Source organism: Ursus maritimus, unplaced genomic scaffold (genome assembly GCF_017311325.1).
Source record: "Ursus maritimus isolate PB19 unplaced genomic scaffold, ASM1731132v1 scaffold_9, whole genome shotgun sequence".
NCBI lineage: Eukaryota > Metazoa > Chordata > Mammalia > Carnivora > Ursidae > Ursus > Ursus maritimus.
In genome coordinates, this window is record NW_024427107.1 from 10,786,673 (window position 1) to 10,806,688 (window position 20,016).

Genomic DNA, 20,016 nt, shown 5'->3' on the forward strand with positions numbered 1-20,016 from the left:
TTGTCCCCCGGATGGGCCTGCAACCTCTCTGCATGTAAGGGACCATACTTTTTCGCATACTCTTCAGCCTCATTGTCTTTGGTAAGCAAGATCATCTTGTAAGAGGGAAGGATGAGCTAGGCTGAAGCCCTGCTAAGTCAAAGGAGCATAAAGCATGGGGACAAGCCATGTTAGAGTGACTTGCCCTGCTCCCAATACCTCGCTTTGGTAATGGCGCTCCATTTTTAAAATATTAACTTTTTTTTTAATAAGAGAAAAAGATGGTTATGCTTATTAAGGTATTTTCCCAAACAATCTTGGCATAACTTTTTAACACCTGGATTCTGATCACGAAATGGCTTTGTAATATCCAATGAGTTATACAGGCCAACTGTTAGAGAATTTCATCCTTCATTTGTAAAACAAATTCGTCCCCCAAACCCCAACTATTTCTGTTAAGAGGGAACCTGAAGGTAGCCTCATTACAAGTTACTTACTAAATTGGAAATAAAATGCACAAGAGAAATAGAAAAACGTTTGTCATCACACGTATAGAATTAGAAATCCTTAAATGTTACATCATAACTAGGGTCCTATCTGCATTAGAAAGTCTCGGCCCCAGTTTGAAAGGCAGTGTGGGAGAATGGGAGTGATTTTCCTATTTAACATGACAGTTGAGCATAGTGAATCTCATATTCTTTGGGTCTGTAAATACTTTATATGGTCACACAAAAAGAATATGGAATATTATCGTAATGTTTCCCCTCTTGCTATAATAAAAATAAACGGCCTTATTATAATAGAATTAGTGGGAACAACCTGCAGCTTTATATTTGCTGCCTTGAGGGACTACCTGATTTTCATCATATGAATATTATTCTTATCCACCACACGGGTGTAGACACTGACTTTCAACGTCGATTACGTGAAGGACCAATCCTGGGCTAAGGAAGGCCTTTGTACACCTTCCCTTTTTAAACCACTGGTCTTAGAACCACATGAGTTCCTCTAGTGAATGTGGGAAATAATTAGGAAAGGGTAGGTATGTGGGGTCAGGGAGATAGAGAAGAGGAGTCAGATGAGTGATAGCACAGGCTACTGATGTTTTGTAGAATAAAACTGTCAGAAAAGTAGAAGCTAAAGGAGCACATATGAGCCTTGGAACAACACTCACAGCTTAGTTGATGAATCTTGGGTAGAAGGGAGGGATGAACCTTCAGAAGGGAATCGTGTCTGTCCTCTGATGAATGAGACTTGCTGCACATAACCCCCAGGGAGAGAAATCTGAATGTTTCCTCTGGGAAATTTTATCTCACCAAGCAAAAGAGTTTATCGTACTGAAGCCTGGTGCCTAACTAAGAACACACACAGGGGTGATCAAAGTAGAGAGGGGGGTATGTCCTGGTGTGTGGCATCAGGGGTGGAACCAGGAGGCATTATGGGTATGAAATCCGGAGCAGAGATAGGGTTGGGATTCCTGGTCTATACGCACTTAGTTTCTCATTCAGCAACACTCTACTGAGTGGAAGAGTGAAGGCACAGTAGAATCCCACCGTGAATGTCCAGCATCAACTGGGAGCCACACTTTAGCTTTGGGAGTGCGAGAGCAAATTGATCTGTGGTAGGATAGAAATTGGCTCTAAAATCCCAAAACAATTACGTTAGGTTTTCAATAGAATCACAAAACACAACGTCAACGACCCTCTTCTAGTGAGATGGATATTTTAATTGAGTGCACAGAGAATGTTTTAGTGGTGTGTTTTCTGTCCTAGAAGATGGCTCTTGCAACATGGTGCTCCACATGGTAGGCCTGTGCTTTCCTATGAAACCATCTCTGGGCTGGCAATCTTGAAAGGGACATAAGAAAACGTGTAGAGATTTCAGACTGTCAGAGGAAGATTTTGCTTACAGAAAAGAAGGCTTGGGGAGAACTGGAGTGGGGGGTTGGGTTCTATGTTCCTTACCAATGGGTTCTACCATTTCCACCATAATTGATTTCATGGAGCAATAAGTTCTAGTCACAGTAATTCCAAGTAGCAGCCAAGTAATCTTAGGCAAACCATTCAACAGAATGAAGGAGTCTGTTTCATTCTCTGCTAGATCTCCAGTGTCTAGAACAGTGCCTGCGGTCCATAGAAAATGCTCAACAGGGACTTCATCAAGATAAAATGTTTCTGCACAGCCAAGGAAACAGTCAAAAAAACTAAGAGGCAGCCCATGGAATGGGAGAAGATATTTGCAGATGACATTACAGATAAAAGACTAGTATCCAAGATCTACAAAGAACTTCTCAAACTCAATACACGAGAAACAAATAAACAAATCAAAAGATGGGCAGAAATATGAAGAGACACTTTTCCAATGAAGACATACAAATGGCTAACAGACACATGAAAAAATGTTCAAAATCATTAGTCATCAGGGAAATTCAAATCAAACACCTTGAGATACCACCTTACACCAGTTAGAATGGCAAAAATTGACAAGGCAGGAAACAACAAATGTTGGAGAGAATGTGGAGAAAGGGGATCCCTCTTACACTCTTGGTGGGAATGCAAGTTGGTACAACCACTTTGGAAAACAGTGTGGAGGTCCCTTAAAGAGTTAAGAATTGAGCTACCCTATGATCCAGCAATTGCACTGCTGGGTATTTACCCCAAAGATACAGACATAGGGAAGACAAGGGCCATATGCACCCCAATGTTCATAGTAGCATTGTCCACAATAGCTAAATTGTGGAAGGAGCCAAGATGCCCTTCAACAGATAGCTGGATTAAGATGTTGTTCATATATACAACAGAATATTACTCAGCCATCAGAAAGAACGATTACACAACATTTGCAGCAACATGGATGGGACTGGAGGAGATTATGCTAAGTGAAATAAGTCAAGCAGAGAAAGACAATTATCATATGGTTTCACTCATTTATGGAACATAAGAAATAGGAAGATCGGTAGGAGAAAGAAGAGAAGAATGAAGGGGGGGTAAACAGAAGGGGGAATGAAGCATGAGAGACTATGGACTCTGGGAAACAAACTGAAGGCTTCAGAGGGGAGGGGGGGGTGGGGGATTGGGATAGGCCGGTAATGGGTATTAAGGAGGGTACTTATTGCATGGTGCACTGGGTGTTATACACAAATAATGAATCATGGAACATTGCATCAAAAACTGGGGATGTACTGTATGGTGACTAATATAACAAAATAAAAATTATATATATAAAAAAGAAAATGCTCAACACACTCTCGTTGAATGACTACATGAATGAAGTTAACTATCTGGCTCTATTTCATAATCTACAAAATTTCGGTAGAAGTACCTATGAGTACAGCAGACCAAATGAGAGAAATCATGTGAAAGTGTTCTTTTTTTTTTTTTTTTTAAAGATTTATTTATTTGACGGAGAGAGAGACAGCCAGCAAGAGAGGGAACACAAGCAGGGGGAGTGGGAGAGGAAGAAGCAGGCTCCCAGCGGAGGAGCCTGACGTGGGGCTCGATCCCAGGACACCAGGATCACGCCCTGAACCGAAGGCAGACACCCAAAGACTGAGCCACCCAGGTGCCCCATGTGAAAGTGTTCTTAAAAGAGTAAGAAACTGTATATATTTAGATGTTGATCGATATTCACCATATATAGGTCCTTCTAGATGTATATAGCTTTGAGACTTTCTGTGTCTTATGTACTTCCCTGGACCTGATGAGGAAAGGTAAAGGTCTCTATCAAGAATCAGCTCTGAGACTAATACCTCATTACTACCATTTGGTATTCTGCAACAACTACAGCTCCATCTATGTAATTGTTTCAATGACTATAACTTAATGATGATGCTCGTCTATTTGTTTTTTTCCTTTTTGACAATGAATTCTAGATGGTGACAATGGCAATGTAGTCCCTGGTTTAGGAACATGGGATCAATATTGCTTCTTTGTTGAGGTGGGCTATATCTATGTACTGACCCCTTGGCTCTCTCTTCATGATTCCCATCTTCCTCAAGACCTTCTGGGCTGCTTCTGCTGTGGCTGGGATGCCGAGTGCTCCAGTGGCCCCCCCTTAGCATGGTCCTCACATCATGGCAATCCACACCAGAAGAAAATAACCAGGCATCTGGTCCCATTTAACACAGCCTAGAAATATGGTATATGTGGGATTGAATAACATGCTCCAGTGGTCTTTAGGGAATGGCTAAGGGTAGAAACCCTTAAATCTGAGGTTCATTTAGCAAAGAGCAAAGAGGGTTTTGATGACCAAAGGGTAAATAGTAAGTGCTAAAGAGAGGTGTGGACAGTTTTCAAAATACTTTCAGTATTTTTTTTTTTTTTTTAGTCTTTATGATCACATTGGCAACATTAAGGAATGACGTAATCCTGGCTGGGACATGTCAAAGTCGTTCCAAAAGTAACTACAGTATATAAACCTTGAAACAAAGGAAACTAACAGGCTATTTATGAAAGAGCAATAAAAGAGTCTAAAATTATGTGAAAGTCTCCTGAAGTCTGGTTCTGATGGGGCACATTCTCAGCCTTAATTCTGGCATCTGAAAAATTCACCCAAAGTCCTCCGAAGCCATTTTTTTTAGAGTGCATACACATTCTTAGGGCACGTTAATTCCCACTCCACTTTGCATTCTTTCTTACCTGTTTTTGCTCTTCTCCTAAACCATCCCACATTGAAGCCACAATTTTAGAGACTTCACCAAAGGTAGCATTTGGATTTTGGCCCTTAATGGCAGCCTGAGTATCGCGAAAGAACAACGCATAGGCAGACACAGGCTTCTGGGGCTCATTGGGATCCTTCTTCTTCTTCTTTTTGGGGGTTTTTGGCTTTTTCCCCATGTCAGAGGCAGGTCGCTTCTCTCCACCGTTGATCTGAAATAAACATCGAATTAGAATTACAGAGGAGCTGAGAAAATTTGGCAATGCTTCACATTGCTCCCCTTTGAAGCTTACATAGATAGACTCGCCCACACTCATCACGCAAATCCAGACATTCCTGGGGGGCACTTGGTTTTGTCGGTGTTGTTTTTCAGGCAAAACTAACTTCCTATTTCCTGTACTTTTCATAGTTATCCTTCTTCCAGCCTAATTTACATAGCTTTAAAATAGTATTATTGGTTCTTTTTATATTATTACACCGCTAAATATTATCTCTTGCCTGTCAACTTTTCTTTTTTCTCATTGGGGTTGCTGAATGACAAGTAGCATTGTAACTGTGACAGCAGCGGATTCCCCCTATTGTGTGAACAATCTAACTTGTTTTCTTCTGGGGAGTTTATCCTTTTCTTCCTAAGTACGATTTTAAATCCGCGGTGGGCGACACGTCCAATAATAAAGTTGAATAGCTTTCCATGTCGCATTTAAGGTCCATAGAATGCTATTGGGAAAATCAAGCAACGCTCATGGTTTAGTGACTGGCATAATCTAGGCAGATCAGTGCTGCCCAGTGGAACTTTCTGCCATGAGAGTAAAGTTCTCTAATCTGCATTATTCAAAATGGTAGCCACTTGCCACGTGTAACTAATGAGCACTCTAAATGTGGCTAGAATAAATAAGGAGCAAAATTTGAAGTTTTATTCATTTTAACTGCTTGAAATTTAAATACTTACAAGTGGCTAGTGGCCCTCATATTGGAAAGTGCGTCTCTGGAAACGAGGCTCCAGATTCTAGACATTTCTAGGACAGCTTTATACTCAGTTTAAAAATTGATTCTATTTTCTCCATTGTCCTCAAGTATGAATATTTGGATGCTTTTAATTGTTATTCTGGTGCAAGTGGGAAAAGACACACGGAATGTTTTGAAGACATTTGCATTTGAATATTACCTTTGATATTAACTAATTATATGTGATGTCACTTCACCAGTATAGAATGAGAGATTTTGGCTAGGATTTCTCTCTAGCTCTCCAATTCTATGAATCTACATGAGTAGCAAATAGTGCTGACTCTGTTGGGCTCTTCTCTTCGTGCTGCTCCCAACATAAATGCACAGGTGCACGATCTCCTGATGTTGCTGCCATCCTCACGTGAGGTACTACACCTTCACCTTCTGTTGCCGCTGCTTTTTTGCTCTCTGCAACCGTATGTACAAACAATATGTACTTCATCCAGACAAACTGCTAGACAGGGTAGTTTGTGTAAAGCAACTGCCAGCAATGGAGAGCCAGCTTGGTAGCCAGTGGCTAATGCCACCAGAGGATCTAGACTCCTGCTCTCCTTTACTATCCTTTAGCTGTGTCATCTTGGGCAAATGATACAATTTCTCTGGGTCTCCATTTTCTCGGCAGACCAGTTGCAGTGCCATTTTGTGTTTACTGAGATGGTATATATTTATAGCTGTTTAAAACTTTAAAATGATATTCCAGTGTTAATTATGACAAGGTAGAAACTTAAAAACATCCACTGAGTGAATGGAAAGCAATGACCTTGATATTAATTTGTGAAGCCATGCAGTCATAGTTTAAAAAAATATGCTCCAAGTACCAAAGAGAGACAGAAAAAAAGTTACATGAATTCTTGGCCTTTGCTTTTAGTGAGAAAGATAATGAAAAGATTATCATTTTGAAACTGTCTACTGAAGGAGATCGAACACCACCCGTGGGGACAGGATGCTTTGAACCTGGCAAACTAAGGGAGATTAATCGTAGAAGATAACTTCCCCAGGATGGATCTCAGGGGTGATCCTGGGAAATTGTTGGTCCCCATGTAAATCTGTGAGAGGTCTAGCATGTTGGGACTGAGTTGATACTGGGCAAACTGGTGTTAGCTCTGAACTAACCAGTGGGCAAGTGTGATCTAGAACAGTGGCTCTCATATATGGCTGCCCATTAGAATCACCTGGACGGATGCTCAGGCTTTACACTAATTAAGCAGAATGCCTATGACTAGGAGACACTGGCATCAGACACACCCTCAACTCTAGGGTACTGACTGGTATTTAAACATTTGAGAGACAAAACAAACAAAAAAGTAAACTTTCTCTTTGCTCCTATAGACTATACATAGTCATATCTTTCTTTCTTTCCTCTCTTCACAACCAAACTCCTCCAAGTGGTTGCCTGTGCTGGCTGTAGGCAGTCTCTGCAACTCGCCTCAGTGTGCCTTCCCTGTCACTTTCCCATCACTTAGCTCTCGATTAATCCACAAGAGCCACTTTGCCAACCTCGATGGACTTTTCTGTCTTCCCCTTACTTGATTTGTCTCTGTGAATGCCCTCTCTTCCAAGGGCTCCCTCCCATAACAGTCTCTGGCTCTTATCCTACCTACCTGGCCTGTCTGTTTCCAGAATCATTTCTTGGCTCATCCTCCTCCACCCAGCCATTCAATTGTAGCCTTCCTAATGTCTTTTGCTGTAAACTGTCTTCTCTTGTGAGTTTGTACATAGGTAATCTGCTAAGTACGCAGGGTTTCTGTTATCTTTTGGGGGTGGATGACTGCCAAACTCATGTTTCCCCTGAATTTTGAACACATTGAAACAACTGCTATTTGACAACTGTATTTGCAAGTCTTATTAAAATATCTCAAACTCAGTTAAGTTCCTGTGATTCACTTATATTTCCTTGATAGCACATATCCGACTTGTAATTAATTATATAATAATTTATATGTTAGGTCTTTTCCCACCTGAGAGCATAAGCACTGTTAGGGCAGGTCCACGAGTGATTTTGCTCACTAGCACTTATCATGGTTCCTGACACATAGTAAGTGCTTAACATTTGTTATAATAGTAATAAAAATTATAACATAAAATCATAGCATAACTTGCATCAAAAGCATAAATGGTTTCTGTTACAGAAAATTAAACCACACTAATTTCCTTGAGAACTTTAGGACAATACACAAATATGTGGTAAGACAGAAAACAGAAGTTTTCTAAAATTTTTAAAAAGTGTTTGACATGTTAACAATAATTTCTCTGGTTATAGACTGGATCTTTATGATTTTCTTTTTTGTATTTTTTATAAAATCCAAGTTTTATAAACATGACCATTCCTATATTTGTAATAATAAAATATTTATTAAAAAGAAGAGTAGAAAGGAATCAACAAAGCCCACAATGAATAACATTAAAAATCGAGGGAACATGATATTAGAGATCATACTGCATCAAGGATTGGAAATATTTAGAAATAGGGGACAAAGTGTAGGAAAATGAATGCTTCTCCATTTGGAATATTACTGGGACTAATTTTATTTTATGTTATTTCTGTTTTTAAACTTTTATTTTTATTATTAATTAATTAATTAATTAATTTTTATTAGGGCCCGTTAGCCACCATATAGTACACCATTAGTTTTCGATGTAGTGTTCAATGATTCATTAGTTGCATACAATATGCAGTGCTAATCATAACACGGATTCGTTTTAAATTTCAATTAAGAAATTAGCAAGCTGACATATCAATCTTTCTTGGAAAATACTCAAATGCCAATCACAGAAGTAAGTATCCCATGATGCAATGTAAATGTACTTATTAAAAGATTTCCCCAAATTATGTAAATAATTTCCCGCCTCCGCCATCCAAAATAGTCTTTGAATCACTGATCTCCATGCTGCTTTCCTTTTTGAGTTGTTATGTGGACGGGAGGCTGCAGGTTTTAGACCTGCTGACTGTGTGATGCCGTGCTGTAACAGAAAGGAGAGCTGTCCTCTGATATCTGACAACCCGGCCCTACTTTCTATGGATGACCCAGGGAAGCTGGATAACCTGGGAGTGCTGGTAAGAAGTTCTATCAAGTGTATCAAAACCACAAGTTATCATGTGGAAGTAATGTATGACAACTCTGTTGGAAATTCTAAACAATTCTCGCCACCAATCCATTTTGTTGTCTGGAAGCTTTCCCTCTTTCCTGGCTTGTCCTGTAGGATGAACCAGATGTAGTCTTGCTCAACCTCCGTGTTTCATTTAGTAGAATCAAGCATTTCATGAGTTCTTCCTCCCATTTTCAAGGCTCGGGAGACATCATTTAGGCATTATGGAGTATAACTCGGGGGCTTCAACTACCTATCCGATTGAGCAGCTGAGAGGCCCTACACTGTGAAGGTGGCGTGTCTCCCCCAACAAGGCCAGTCTACCAGCCAGTCTCATAGCATTTCACCTGCTTTGTCTTCACTAGGCCTCAAAGCAATGGCATATCAATACACCTGCCTTTTAAAGACTCATGCCAATCTCCGTTATCTGCCGCTCCAGAGGACGGAGCTAAAGGGTACACACAAAATATTCATGTCTCCAGATTCACTACCTTTCCCTCAGTAATTAAAGGAGATCACTACAGCTATGTTCTTGGATCATGCTATTCTGGACACTTATAGAATTGTCCCTATGGAACTGCGCTGTGATTTAAACTACTGCCCTGACTTTCACCGCAGCCGACAGAGAGGAAAGAGCAAAACCAAAAACGATGTATGAAAGATCTCTATTTAAAAAAAAAAAAAAAGTGCTTTGAAGGGAATCATTTATTATATTGCTCTGTGTTCTTTGTATAAAGACTTATTGGGTATGCACATCATCTTTGCTTTTAGGCTGCAATATAGTGGAATGAAAAGTCCCTATTGTGGTTTGTTATCTAATGCATCCAAGTAGCTGGGCAGTGCTATGTGAAGTTCAAGGGTGTCTGCCACATGAACCTCCTGATGTGTGGGGGTCTTATTTTTTATTTTGCATTTTTCTTGTTTCTGAGGGTACAGAAATGAGCTGTTATTTTAGATTCCACGTAATGAACTTGGGATTTGTAAGGTCTGCTTTCTGGAGGTAGTTTCATCACATATTTGAAAAACACATGATCATTGCTCATATGCAAAGCCTCCTTAAAGAAAAAAATGTTACAGTTTGGATCCACTTACATGCCAGGAACAGATTACATTTTGAAAGATACCTGGCTCTTCTGACCACCAACTCTTTGGGACGAACATGATGATGAATGTGATTGTGGTGGAAAAATTAGCTAAATGGATTTGTAATAGGTCCCTGAACTTAATTTTGAGGATTGTCTAGATCCTGAATTCCTGGGTAGATGGATGAAAGCTTATAATTCTACATCTTCATTTTCTAAGAGACCCTGACTTCTAGAGTCTAAAGCAGCACTGTCTTATAGAATTTTCTGGAAAGATGGAAATATTCTCTGTGCTGTCTGAAAGGGGAGCCACTAGCCACATGTGGCTATACAGCTGCAATTAAGTGTGTTTTTTATTTATTTGATTTTAATTAGTTAAATTTAAACATACACAGTCACGCGTGCCCAGTGGCGACTATACTGGTCCGTACATCGCTGTGTACTGGGCATTGTTTAGAGTACAAGATTTCTGAAGTCACTAGGGACTAAGCCTGGGAGTTCAATTGGATCCCTACATCACAGTCTTTAGAATAGAGAAGAAACCATCTAAGGCCAAAATAGAAACTCCCCATGATGACAAATGCCTTGAAAGTAAGGACTGGGTGCCATTCATCTTTCCTTTCTCCCAGCCTCAGGGTGGAGTCTCGCAGGCAACGGATCGCTGCACATGCCCACTGCTGTGTCCCACAGCACTGGGCAAAGGCACAGCGTTCGACACAAAAGACCTTTGACATACGTACCTATGAACATGGCTAGGCTGAGGCCCTGACGGTCATCCTGATCACTTACAGATTTATTTCACATTCAATTAAAACACTAATGAATAAATAAAGACGTACACAAATGCATGAATAACTATTACTCTCACATCAGCTTTACACAGACACATGGGTCTCATGCAACTGACTTGGAGACATAGATTCGTTTCTTTCTTTCTTTTTTTTTTTTTTTTAAAGATTTTATTTATTTATTTGACAGAGATAGAGACAGCCAGCGAGGCGAGGTCACGCCCTGAGCAGAAGGCAGAAGCTCAACCGCGGTGCCACCCAGGCGCCCCCATAGATTCGTTTCTAAAATCCCTAGAGGTGTCCTTAGGCTTCTGGTAATCCACTCCTGTCATGTCGTATTGCTTAATTATAGTGATGTATTTAACTTATTTATCACAAGAAAACAATAATTTTTCACTTTAAAAAAGCGGTGGTAACGGTGTTGCTTAGATAATACTTCTTAAGAATACAGAGTACAGGAGTTAAGACTCTCAAGGAAAGAGAATCACTGATATTGAAATGTCCCTGGAGAAGTTAGAAACGTCTATAAGCATATTTAAAATAAACTGCCGCGGTCCCAAAGCCTTTAATGGAGCTGGGAGAGCTGTTTAATGCACACTATCTTGCAGTAATCGCTGTAGTTTAAAATAGATTTTAATCAAGCACCATCTGCATAATAGGCTGAACAAACAACACAGAACTCCACTTATAACTCTTATCATATAAAGTAAATATTATAAAATCTTCGCCATAGAAACAGGGCATATCACAGCACTTTTTGTGATGGCACTGTTGCTGTAAGTGAAAAATTTTGCTACTTAAATTCATTCTCTCTTTCCTTTCTAAACTATGCCATCTAAAATCCCCTTATGAGAATAAATTCAAATAAGCATGGAAAGTAAGTCATCTAGTTACTGTGAAATCAGCAAGGCTGCAATACTTCTTTCATTTTGCAATCAGGTTTATTATTATCATTAATAATAACAGTACATTCAATGACTCAAAACATCAATTATAAAAAAACGTTTATGAAATGCCTTACTTTTGAAATGATTCACAAGCATGAATCTGTATCACAGTTTATAAAGAAAATTCATTTGTAAGGATCCCTGATTCTGCCAAACATAGCTGAGTATTGTTTTAGGATGAGTTTAGCAAAGATACTCATGACCTTATGTAAGGCTAAGAAATTTAAGCTACTGTCCAGAAAAATTACTTAAAAGCGAGGGACAGAGTTGATTGTAATCATATATACCTATTAGTTATGTTTATCGATTTTGTTGAATTCACTTGGTCTTTTCCAAATTTGCCTGTCTAAGGCAATATGTTTACTTCTATTCTTTTGGATCGAGGGAGCGCACAAGAATGCTGGCATAGGGTCCTGTGCAATAAAATGCCAGGTGCTTATGTTTAACCTCACTTTATTTTATTCCATGAATTAATGAAGTGTGCTCAATTATCTAGGGCATGAATCATCTAAGAACATATGCACCTTAAAAATACTTTCTCCTAGTATAATTTAATTACTAAATGGATCTTAGGAACAACTATTTAGAATTGGGTACTAACTGGCTGTTTGACTGAATTTTGTTATTTTTCCCCAGAACCAGCTCGTTAGACCCAGCCTTAACCAATGGAATATCTTATTTTTGATAAACGAGGAGTATGTATTTTTAATTGCTGGGGTCTAAGGAATTCTTTAAAAGTATCATACATATTCCATTATATCATGTGAAGTGTTGAACAACTGCATAATCAACACAGCTCAACGTGGAAAATCCCAGACTTTGCAGTCCCAATTCGCTGTCCTAAGGCTAGATAATGTGACTTGACATTTGGTTCTAACATTGCTTGATTTCACTTAGTGTTTGTAGAAACCTGTCTGCTTATCATTTTTACTTTATTCAGGAATCTTCTTGCCTTCAGAACAGCGGTAAATAAAAAGCACTTTTCTAAAAGCTTATTTAATTGTTACTCTAGTGACTTATTCTATTTGCTTTGAGAAAAAAACAAAAACAAAACAACACCTCTTTCTGTCCAGCATGGCAAAGCACATGCATGGATGAACTAGCAGATTAGTAAGAAACTCTTAAAAGCAAAAAGTAAGCGAAAGCAGGAACTCAAAGGAGTAAGCAGAGTACTGAAGGCAGCTTTCATCTTGAAGATAGTTGCTGAGCCTGGTAAAATTGAGTCAAAGGCACAGTAAATAGAAGACAAAGCCCATGGCTGACCAAAAGCGGAGTGCTTAACAGGAGGGTTCCTATCAAAGTCAGGGCAGAAAAGAATTAGACTCACAGTGTCATGCTAGGATAAAACAACTTCCCCTGTGTGCACCCTTTCAGAACCTGCAAGGAAAATATTGAATGGGGAGTGGGAAATTATCTTTTGTGATAATTCACCAACAGAAACCAGCATTTGTTAAGTACGTATGAATACATACTACTTGGGTGACCTGAAAAACTCAAGCCAGGAGTGGTTCTAGATTGTAATGGCCCAAGATGCTTGGTAGAAGCAAATGTAAATCATCCTTAGAAGATTCCCTTCCTTAGATTAGACCTCCCTTGGACCACATCTGATAGAATCCTCATAAAGTTGTAATGAGCATCAGCTCTTATGCTGAAAGCCAAAAAGCAAAATGAAACATGGCATCAAAACCAAGAGCCAGCAGCAACTACAGATGATAGAAACAGACCTCAAAAGACTTAATGTGTTGGAATTAACAAATTGTCAAAGGGACAAAAGGATGAGATATATGAAGAGCAAGCAACTCAAAAGGCAGCTCAAACGGATTTGAGAAAGAACCAAACAAAACTAGAAATATAAAATAATTGTAATGAAAGCCTCGTGAGATCAGCTTTAATTTCCAATAACATCTAGCTGAAAAGAGAATTATGAAGTGAGAAATTGACATAAATAAATTAATCAGAATATAATACAAAGGGGTAAGAACATATGAAAGAAAGCCTAGCATGTGTCTTATCAGAATTACAGAATGACAAAGGATCAAGGATGGGGTAGAGTCAATATCTGAAAAACATAAATGGCTGAAAATTTCCCGGGACTGATGTAGAATAGAAATATTAAATTCACAATAAATTTAAAGACCCACACACATCACAAGGAAACTGCAGGATACCAAAGGCAAGAGAAGATCTTAAAACTAGTCAGAGGATAAAGGCAGATTACTTTCAAAGAAAAGACAGTGAGGCAGTAGAATTCTCAAAAGCAATAATGAAAATCAAGATGTCATGGAATAATAGAATATCTCACTAGGATAGAAGACAATCAGTATCAGTCTGATTCCATACACAGTGAGAGTACTTTTTAAGGCAATCATGTCCCCAATAAATCCTCATGAAAGAAAATTTTAAAGGCTTAGGGGAAAACGATCTCAGATAAAAGAAAATCTAAAGAAAAAAGGCTGTAAAAATAGTCAAAATCATGGGGTTTATTAAATTACATAATTTAATTAAATTATGATTAAGACAACAGCATAATTACTCCAGTACAAATTGGAAGGCAGGTGTTGGGAGTTAAATAATGTAAAAAGATTAAAGATATCAATCAGTGTTAGAATTTTATGCATTTGTGCATCAGAGGTAGCTACTAAATGAAGAGAAAGGATAAAATTTCCAATCTTAACATGAAAAATTATGGAATGAGAAAAACAAGAACAATCTTAAAGAGGGTAAAAAAAAAAGAAAAAGAAACACAGAATGTGGGACAAATAAAAAGCAACATATTTAAATGGAGAAATATACCCCAATATTTTAGTAATTATATGAATATAAATAAAGTCTGTTTCATTTAAAAGTAAAGATTGTCTAACTATATGCCATTTACAAAGGACCTATATAAAATTTAAGGATACTTGAAGCAGAAAAGTTGAAAGTAAAAAGATGGAAAAAATGTACTGTGACTCTTAGCCCATAATTTCCTGAAAGGGAACACTATGCTAAAAATACACTTCTAATGCCAGATACTCTGAGTGTCTTACAGTGTCTGTTGTATTACAAGCCCTGGATTACAGGCTTAGAACCACAAGCTACCCAAGTTTATATTTCTTTGATGTTTTACTGTATGTCTAGTTTATGACTTTGGGCTGTCAACACAGCTCCATAGCAATCAGAACCATGGGTAGTGTTTATAAGGTGATAATTTATTTGACTGATGTATTTACACTGTTTCTCTCTGTCAAAACAAACATTTCTTTTAATTGTTCAATTAGATAAACTGGATTTAATATGTAATTGCTTACAAGAGCTCAAAGTGTGAAGAGGGAAGTTTTAAAAGCTTTTTTTTTTTTCTGGTATGAGACTAAATACTTTTTTAGTTCTCTTGTTAGAGATGATTTAAGCGATCTTTTTGACTTAATGCTCTTTCACATTTAACTGGAGCTGTGGCAGTACAACATTCCACATAAATCCTGCTCACAGATAAGGGTGAAAGCTCCAGTTCAATCTCGTACTGTGATGAAGAATGCTTGAACATTTTCATCAGTTTTTTTTTTTTTTTAGCCATTTAATAAATACAAGTTGAATAAATGGGCAGGAAGATTTTGGATTGGAGAGAAGGTGAAGAACAGTGTGCCGAGCTGGAGTGGGAAGATAGATTTTCTTGAGATGGAAAATACACTTTCACTAAATATGAACTTGAGAATATCTGTATAGCGAGCCATTCTAATGAGGGCATCTTGAGAAATCCATCCCTAAGCCTTCACACATGGCCAATTCAAGAATATAACACTACAGAATATAAGTTCTACTATACAGTGCTTGTACAATCATTAATGATGACCTATTAATTATTTTACAATGTGGGTGTTGAGTGATTGGATAGGATATCTACCAGCAAAATTTCACACCAGCCTGGAACCTCCTAACATACAAATTCATGCTTCAGCAAAATTACAAGATATGGACCTTATGGGGCAATAGGAGATGGCAGAATCTGTGAATGTTAATTATGTGAATTTCTGGTTTCTACTCAGTCTTCTCGTCATATAAGTTGAAGAGTGTGGAAAATGCTATTGCAAGTAAGATAATCCTGCATAGAATTTACTGTCAGAAGATGCTGATTTTGCATTAATTTCCTGAAATGTCAGCAATGAATACTGATAAAGATATAATCCAGATGCACAAATTGATTTTTACTATAGGCAGAACATGAAGTTTTTCCCTTGCAATAGAGTACGTATCACTTATGTTTAGGAACTTAACCTGAATTATCCATGCATAACCCAATATCAAAATCACTGGCCACAAACAAATTCTTGGTGTTCACATTTAGGTCCAGGTAGTCATTGACTGTTAGATTCCATTAGAATAATACACATTTTCTTAAGAAAATTATCTTGCCCTCTAAATGATCAGCTGAAGGTCAAGCCGTCATTAGCCCAGTAAATTATTTACATAACATCAATTAGTCTCCTGCCTTTTTACCTCACTTCATGAGAGACTGGTTCACTGACCAACAGGGAAAAGCTTGTTAAGGTGGAAAGGACCAGCATGGTCGATGATGTTTAGTTACACAGCTATTCTAAAATGCACCCAGGATTTGTTCTAATCAGGGGCGGTTAAGATAGCAGATAAAGAAATGACTGTCATGAAGGAAGAAGTTTATATTATTTTTTGTATTATTATAATTATTATATATTATATTATTTATATACCTAGAACTGGAAGGCACAGCAGCATTCAGGATGGTTTAAGAGGCAGACACAAAGAGAGGGCAGAGCTTGAGAGCACACCGCAGAGCCTTTATCAGGTTTTTTGTAGGGAGGAACGGGTGAGGCGGAGTAGGGATGCGGAATAAGTTAAGGATTGGCTAGAGTTTAGACAATTTCAGTGGGCTATGGGCTACAGAGGTGGATCCTGGTTGTCTGGTACTGGGTCCTGGGGTGATTTAGGGCAGTGAGAATATATTGGCTTGCTGTGAGTTTGATAAAGAGATGACAGGGTATGGGCTCTGGACGTGTAGGTTTGTTTATCAAAAGTGTGCTCACAGGGGAGTCATATTCTATCTCTCAGAATTAGCTAACCCTGGGAGGAGGAGTTTGTTTTAGGATCAAGGCCCCAAATGCCAGAGCATTGAGAATACTGAAAATAATAAAATAGAGTCACTGCAGCAGCCTTGTCTTTGTCATCAGACTCAAGAAATCTGAGTCACTATTTATCTGTATCTTTAAAAAAACAGTGGCGCTATTGGAAAGTTAACCATGTAGGTCAGATTCCCACTGGGTTGCTTTCTGTAACCTGTTGACAGAGTAAATTTCCCCAAAACAAAATTCTTGCAAAAGTCAAAAGAAAAGAAAGGGCTGACACAGTGAGAAGTCATTAGTAAGATTAAAGGAACAAAGGGGACGAATAGGAAATGCGTACTCAGTTGTGAGTGTTTCTTATGGTAAATGGGCGCTAGGGTCCTTTTTCACTGGGACAAATTTGGAAGATGCTGACAACTGAGGCAACGAAAAGATTATTTTGGAGTTTTTGAGTGAAAATGCACTTGGTTTTGGTGCAGTCATTTACAATAGCTGCCTGGGATATTTTAAAGAACTAAAACCTTCTATAGCTAATTTTCCAATCTAAGGACACTTAAAGCCCATCTTCCTATACAGATAACTTCATGTGACACAGAGAGACAGACAGACAGCCATGTTGGCAAGAGGTTAACAGAAAGTAAGCAAGGAAACACCGAGGGTTTGCTTATGGAAGGGAGTCATAGAATATCCCTGGTCCTTACCTTCCTCATGCTCAGTATGAAATGGTTGGGTCAGATAATCTCAAAGATTTCATCTCATCACACACACACACACACACACACACACACACACACACACACAACCACCACTGTATCCCTGAGAGGTTGTCTTTTTAAAATAAAATTGTTAAATTGAAATAGATTTTTTTTGAATGAGTGGTGAAGTAAGCTTAATTTTGGATGTGGAGTCCTACAAGATTGATTCTCCTGGGAGGAGTAGTTTTTTTTTTTTTTTTTTTTAGGATCAAGGCCCCAAATGCCCAAGCATAAGAATACTGAAAATAATAGAGTCACTGCAGCAGCCTTGTCTTTGTCATCAGGCTCAAGAAAACTGAGTCACTATGCGGACCCTATATTTTGTGGGTGACACCTACTTTCATGCTTAATACATCTATACTTAACGGATTTACTAGGGACTTAAAAATGGAATTGGAAAAGCAAGTGATTTAATCTATTCAGTTTGTAACCTCACACTTCATTAAAAAAGTATGTCCCCCACCAATGTTTCTCATTTGGATGATATAAACTTGCACCTCCCGCTGGTCAAGGAAGGTGCTAAGACTTCTCCTCTCAGGCAACAAGCATAGGATTCCTATAGGTCCTAAAAACAACCGTGTCATACCTTAGCGGTGTCATCACCTTCATCTTCATGCACTGAACTCGATGGGGAAGGAGTTGCAGACTTGCTTCCGGGTGGAGACGGCGAGTTGTGGGGGACACTGCTTCCTCCCATATTCAAGCCAAGCTGAGCGCTTAGCTGGGACTGGTTGATGGTGGTCAGCTGGCTGTGCTGCAGCATTCCTGGCTGCTGCCTGATGTCTGCAGGCTGACCCCTTGGTCTCATGGCTGCCATCTGGGGGTGGGAGCCATATTGAGTTCCTTCCGGATTCCGTATATCTTGCATCTACCAAAAACAAAGATAGGAATAGCTTTTCACAAACAGATTTCTGGAAAAACAATTTTTTTAATTTCTTGGACTTTGAAAATTCTGTAGCATGTCCTGCTGAACTATACCTATTTTTACCTCAACCCCCAAACTCTCCCTAGAATAGAATAACCCTAAGGGTATGTATCACTCTAAAGGCACAGTTACTAAATGAACAGAATATGAGAATTCATTCAACATTACATTTCATTACTCAAGACAAGACTAATTATATTTACAGTTTTTCTTTATGAATGGAATGTAAACATGTATCATTATTAGGTATTTATGACATAAGTTTCAAAACACTGACGCTTATTAGAATGTCAAAATTATATAATTATTAGTGATTACAGCATTATAGCAATTCACAAAACCCTGTTTCTTTTATTCTGATCACTTAAGAAAGATTTTGTGAGTTAAATGTACTATGATTCTTAGTTTAATTCTATGTAGGCTAGTATTGGCTAAAATGATCTACTGACTTCCAGACTCAGAACACCACAGGCTGGTATTAACCAATTGATTAATTGACTATTGAAATGATTTGACTGCACCTTCACATTTGAAAGTAAAGCTCCAAAGTTGCCAGGTCACCATATTCATCCCATTATGCTATCTGGGTCACTGCTTTTTAGCCTTAATGAGACTCACTCTTGTAATTCAAGCAATGAATTTTGTCTCTGCAAGGATTAGAATTAAAAGCATTGGAGGATGAAACTCTTAACGTATCTAGAGGTCAAATGTGTTGTATTAGAGGAGTATGGTGGATTTCACTTAATGTTTCTCTGGCTTTTACAAACTTAAACTGATGAGTATGTTGTGGTACTTGTGCAAGTGACTCAGTTCTTTCACTCTGAGGGGTGTTAGGGAGTTTGGTGCAGGTAAAGGATTATAGAACAAGAGAGAGAAAAAAAGGGCAGTGAAGAGGTGTACCGTTAGTTATGTTCCAGAACTGAAAAAATTTAATAATGTTATCTTTCTCTGTTTCAATGAAAAAAAAAAATCCCACATGGTGTCAGAATGCTCCGTAATTGCCTGTCTGCAAATGTTCCCACGACATAGAAATACTATAAAGGTCAATTAAGTTACTTAGTCATAGGCTCTTTTTTCTTTCGGTAATAAAATCATTTTCTCCCAATGCTGCCTCGTCATTTTACCAACCTAGTTAGATCTATCCGAAACTGAAGGTGGAATGAAGAGATGTCTGCCTGTGTTCTCTATGTTCAGTTTACTGTCTCCACCATGAGGTCTGATTAGTCAGTATCATCCTTTCGACTTTTCTAGCTCTTGCTCCTGCTTCACGCTCCAACTTCGCTCTATGCATCAGCCTAGACTCTAGTTCTTCTTCGTGAAGGCTTAGGCCAACCCCATGGTTTTGTACCTGCTGCTTTCCTGGTGCAAATCAATATTTTTTCCCTAATTCAAACTGTATTCCTCCAATCCTCTAAAAGTAGTTCTCCGGTCTATGAAGTCCCTCATCAAGCAGTTATTACTGTTCACTGATACACAGTAGAGCTGCAAGGGCACTTAGGGACCCCTTCTCAGTCTACAGAAGAGGAACCTTAGGGGCAAGCACAAGCCTGTTGCCTGTCTGTGGAAGGAATATAGAAATAATTGTGAATGAATAAAGCCCAGAGAGGTGAAATGACTTTCCCAAACCATAGAGAGTGGGAGTTAAAATCTACGTCTCTCAATTCCATACTTGATGCTTCCTACTATATTAACAACTGATTTGACATTTTACAGGTCCTGT

The 20,016-nt window shown here is 38.6% G+C and overlaps 1 protein-coding gene across 4 annotated transcripts in view; it reads right to left on the reverse strand.

Moving 5' to 3' along the window:
• Window positions 1-20,016, reverse strand: part of TOX (thymocyte selection associated high mobility group box) — a 292,833-nt gene that overhangs the window by 28,897 nt on the left and 243,920 nt on the right. For all 4 annotated transcript variants that reach the window (XM_040626093.1, XM_040626092.1, XM_040626094.1 and 1 more), the window contains 2 exons: window positions 17,958-18,239; window positions 4,617-4,847 (listed from right to left, as the gene is read on the reverse strand). In XM_040626093.1, coding sequence (XP_040482027.1) covers window positions 4,617-4,847; window positions 17,958-18,239 — 513 coding nt within the window. The remainder of the gene's footprint in view (window positions 1-4,616; window positions 4,848-17,957; window positions 18,240-20,016) is intronic.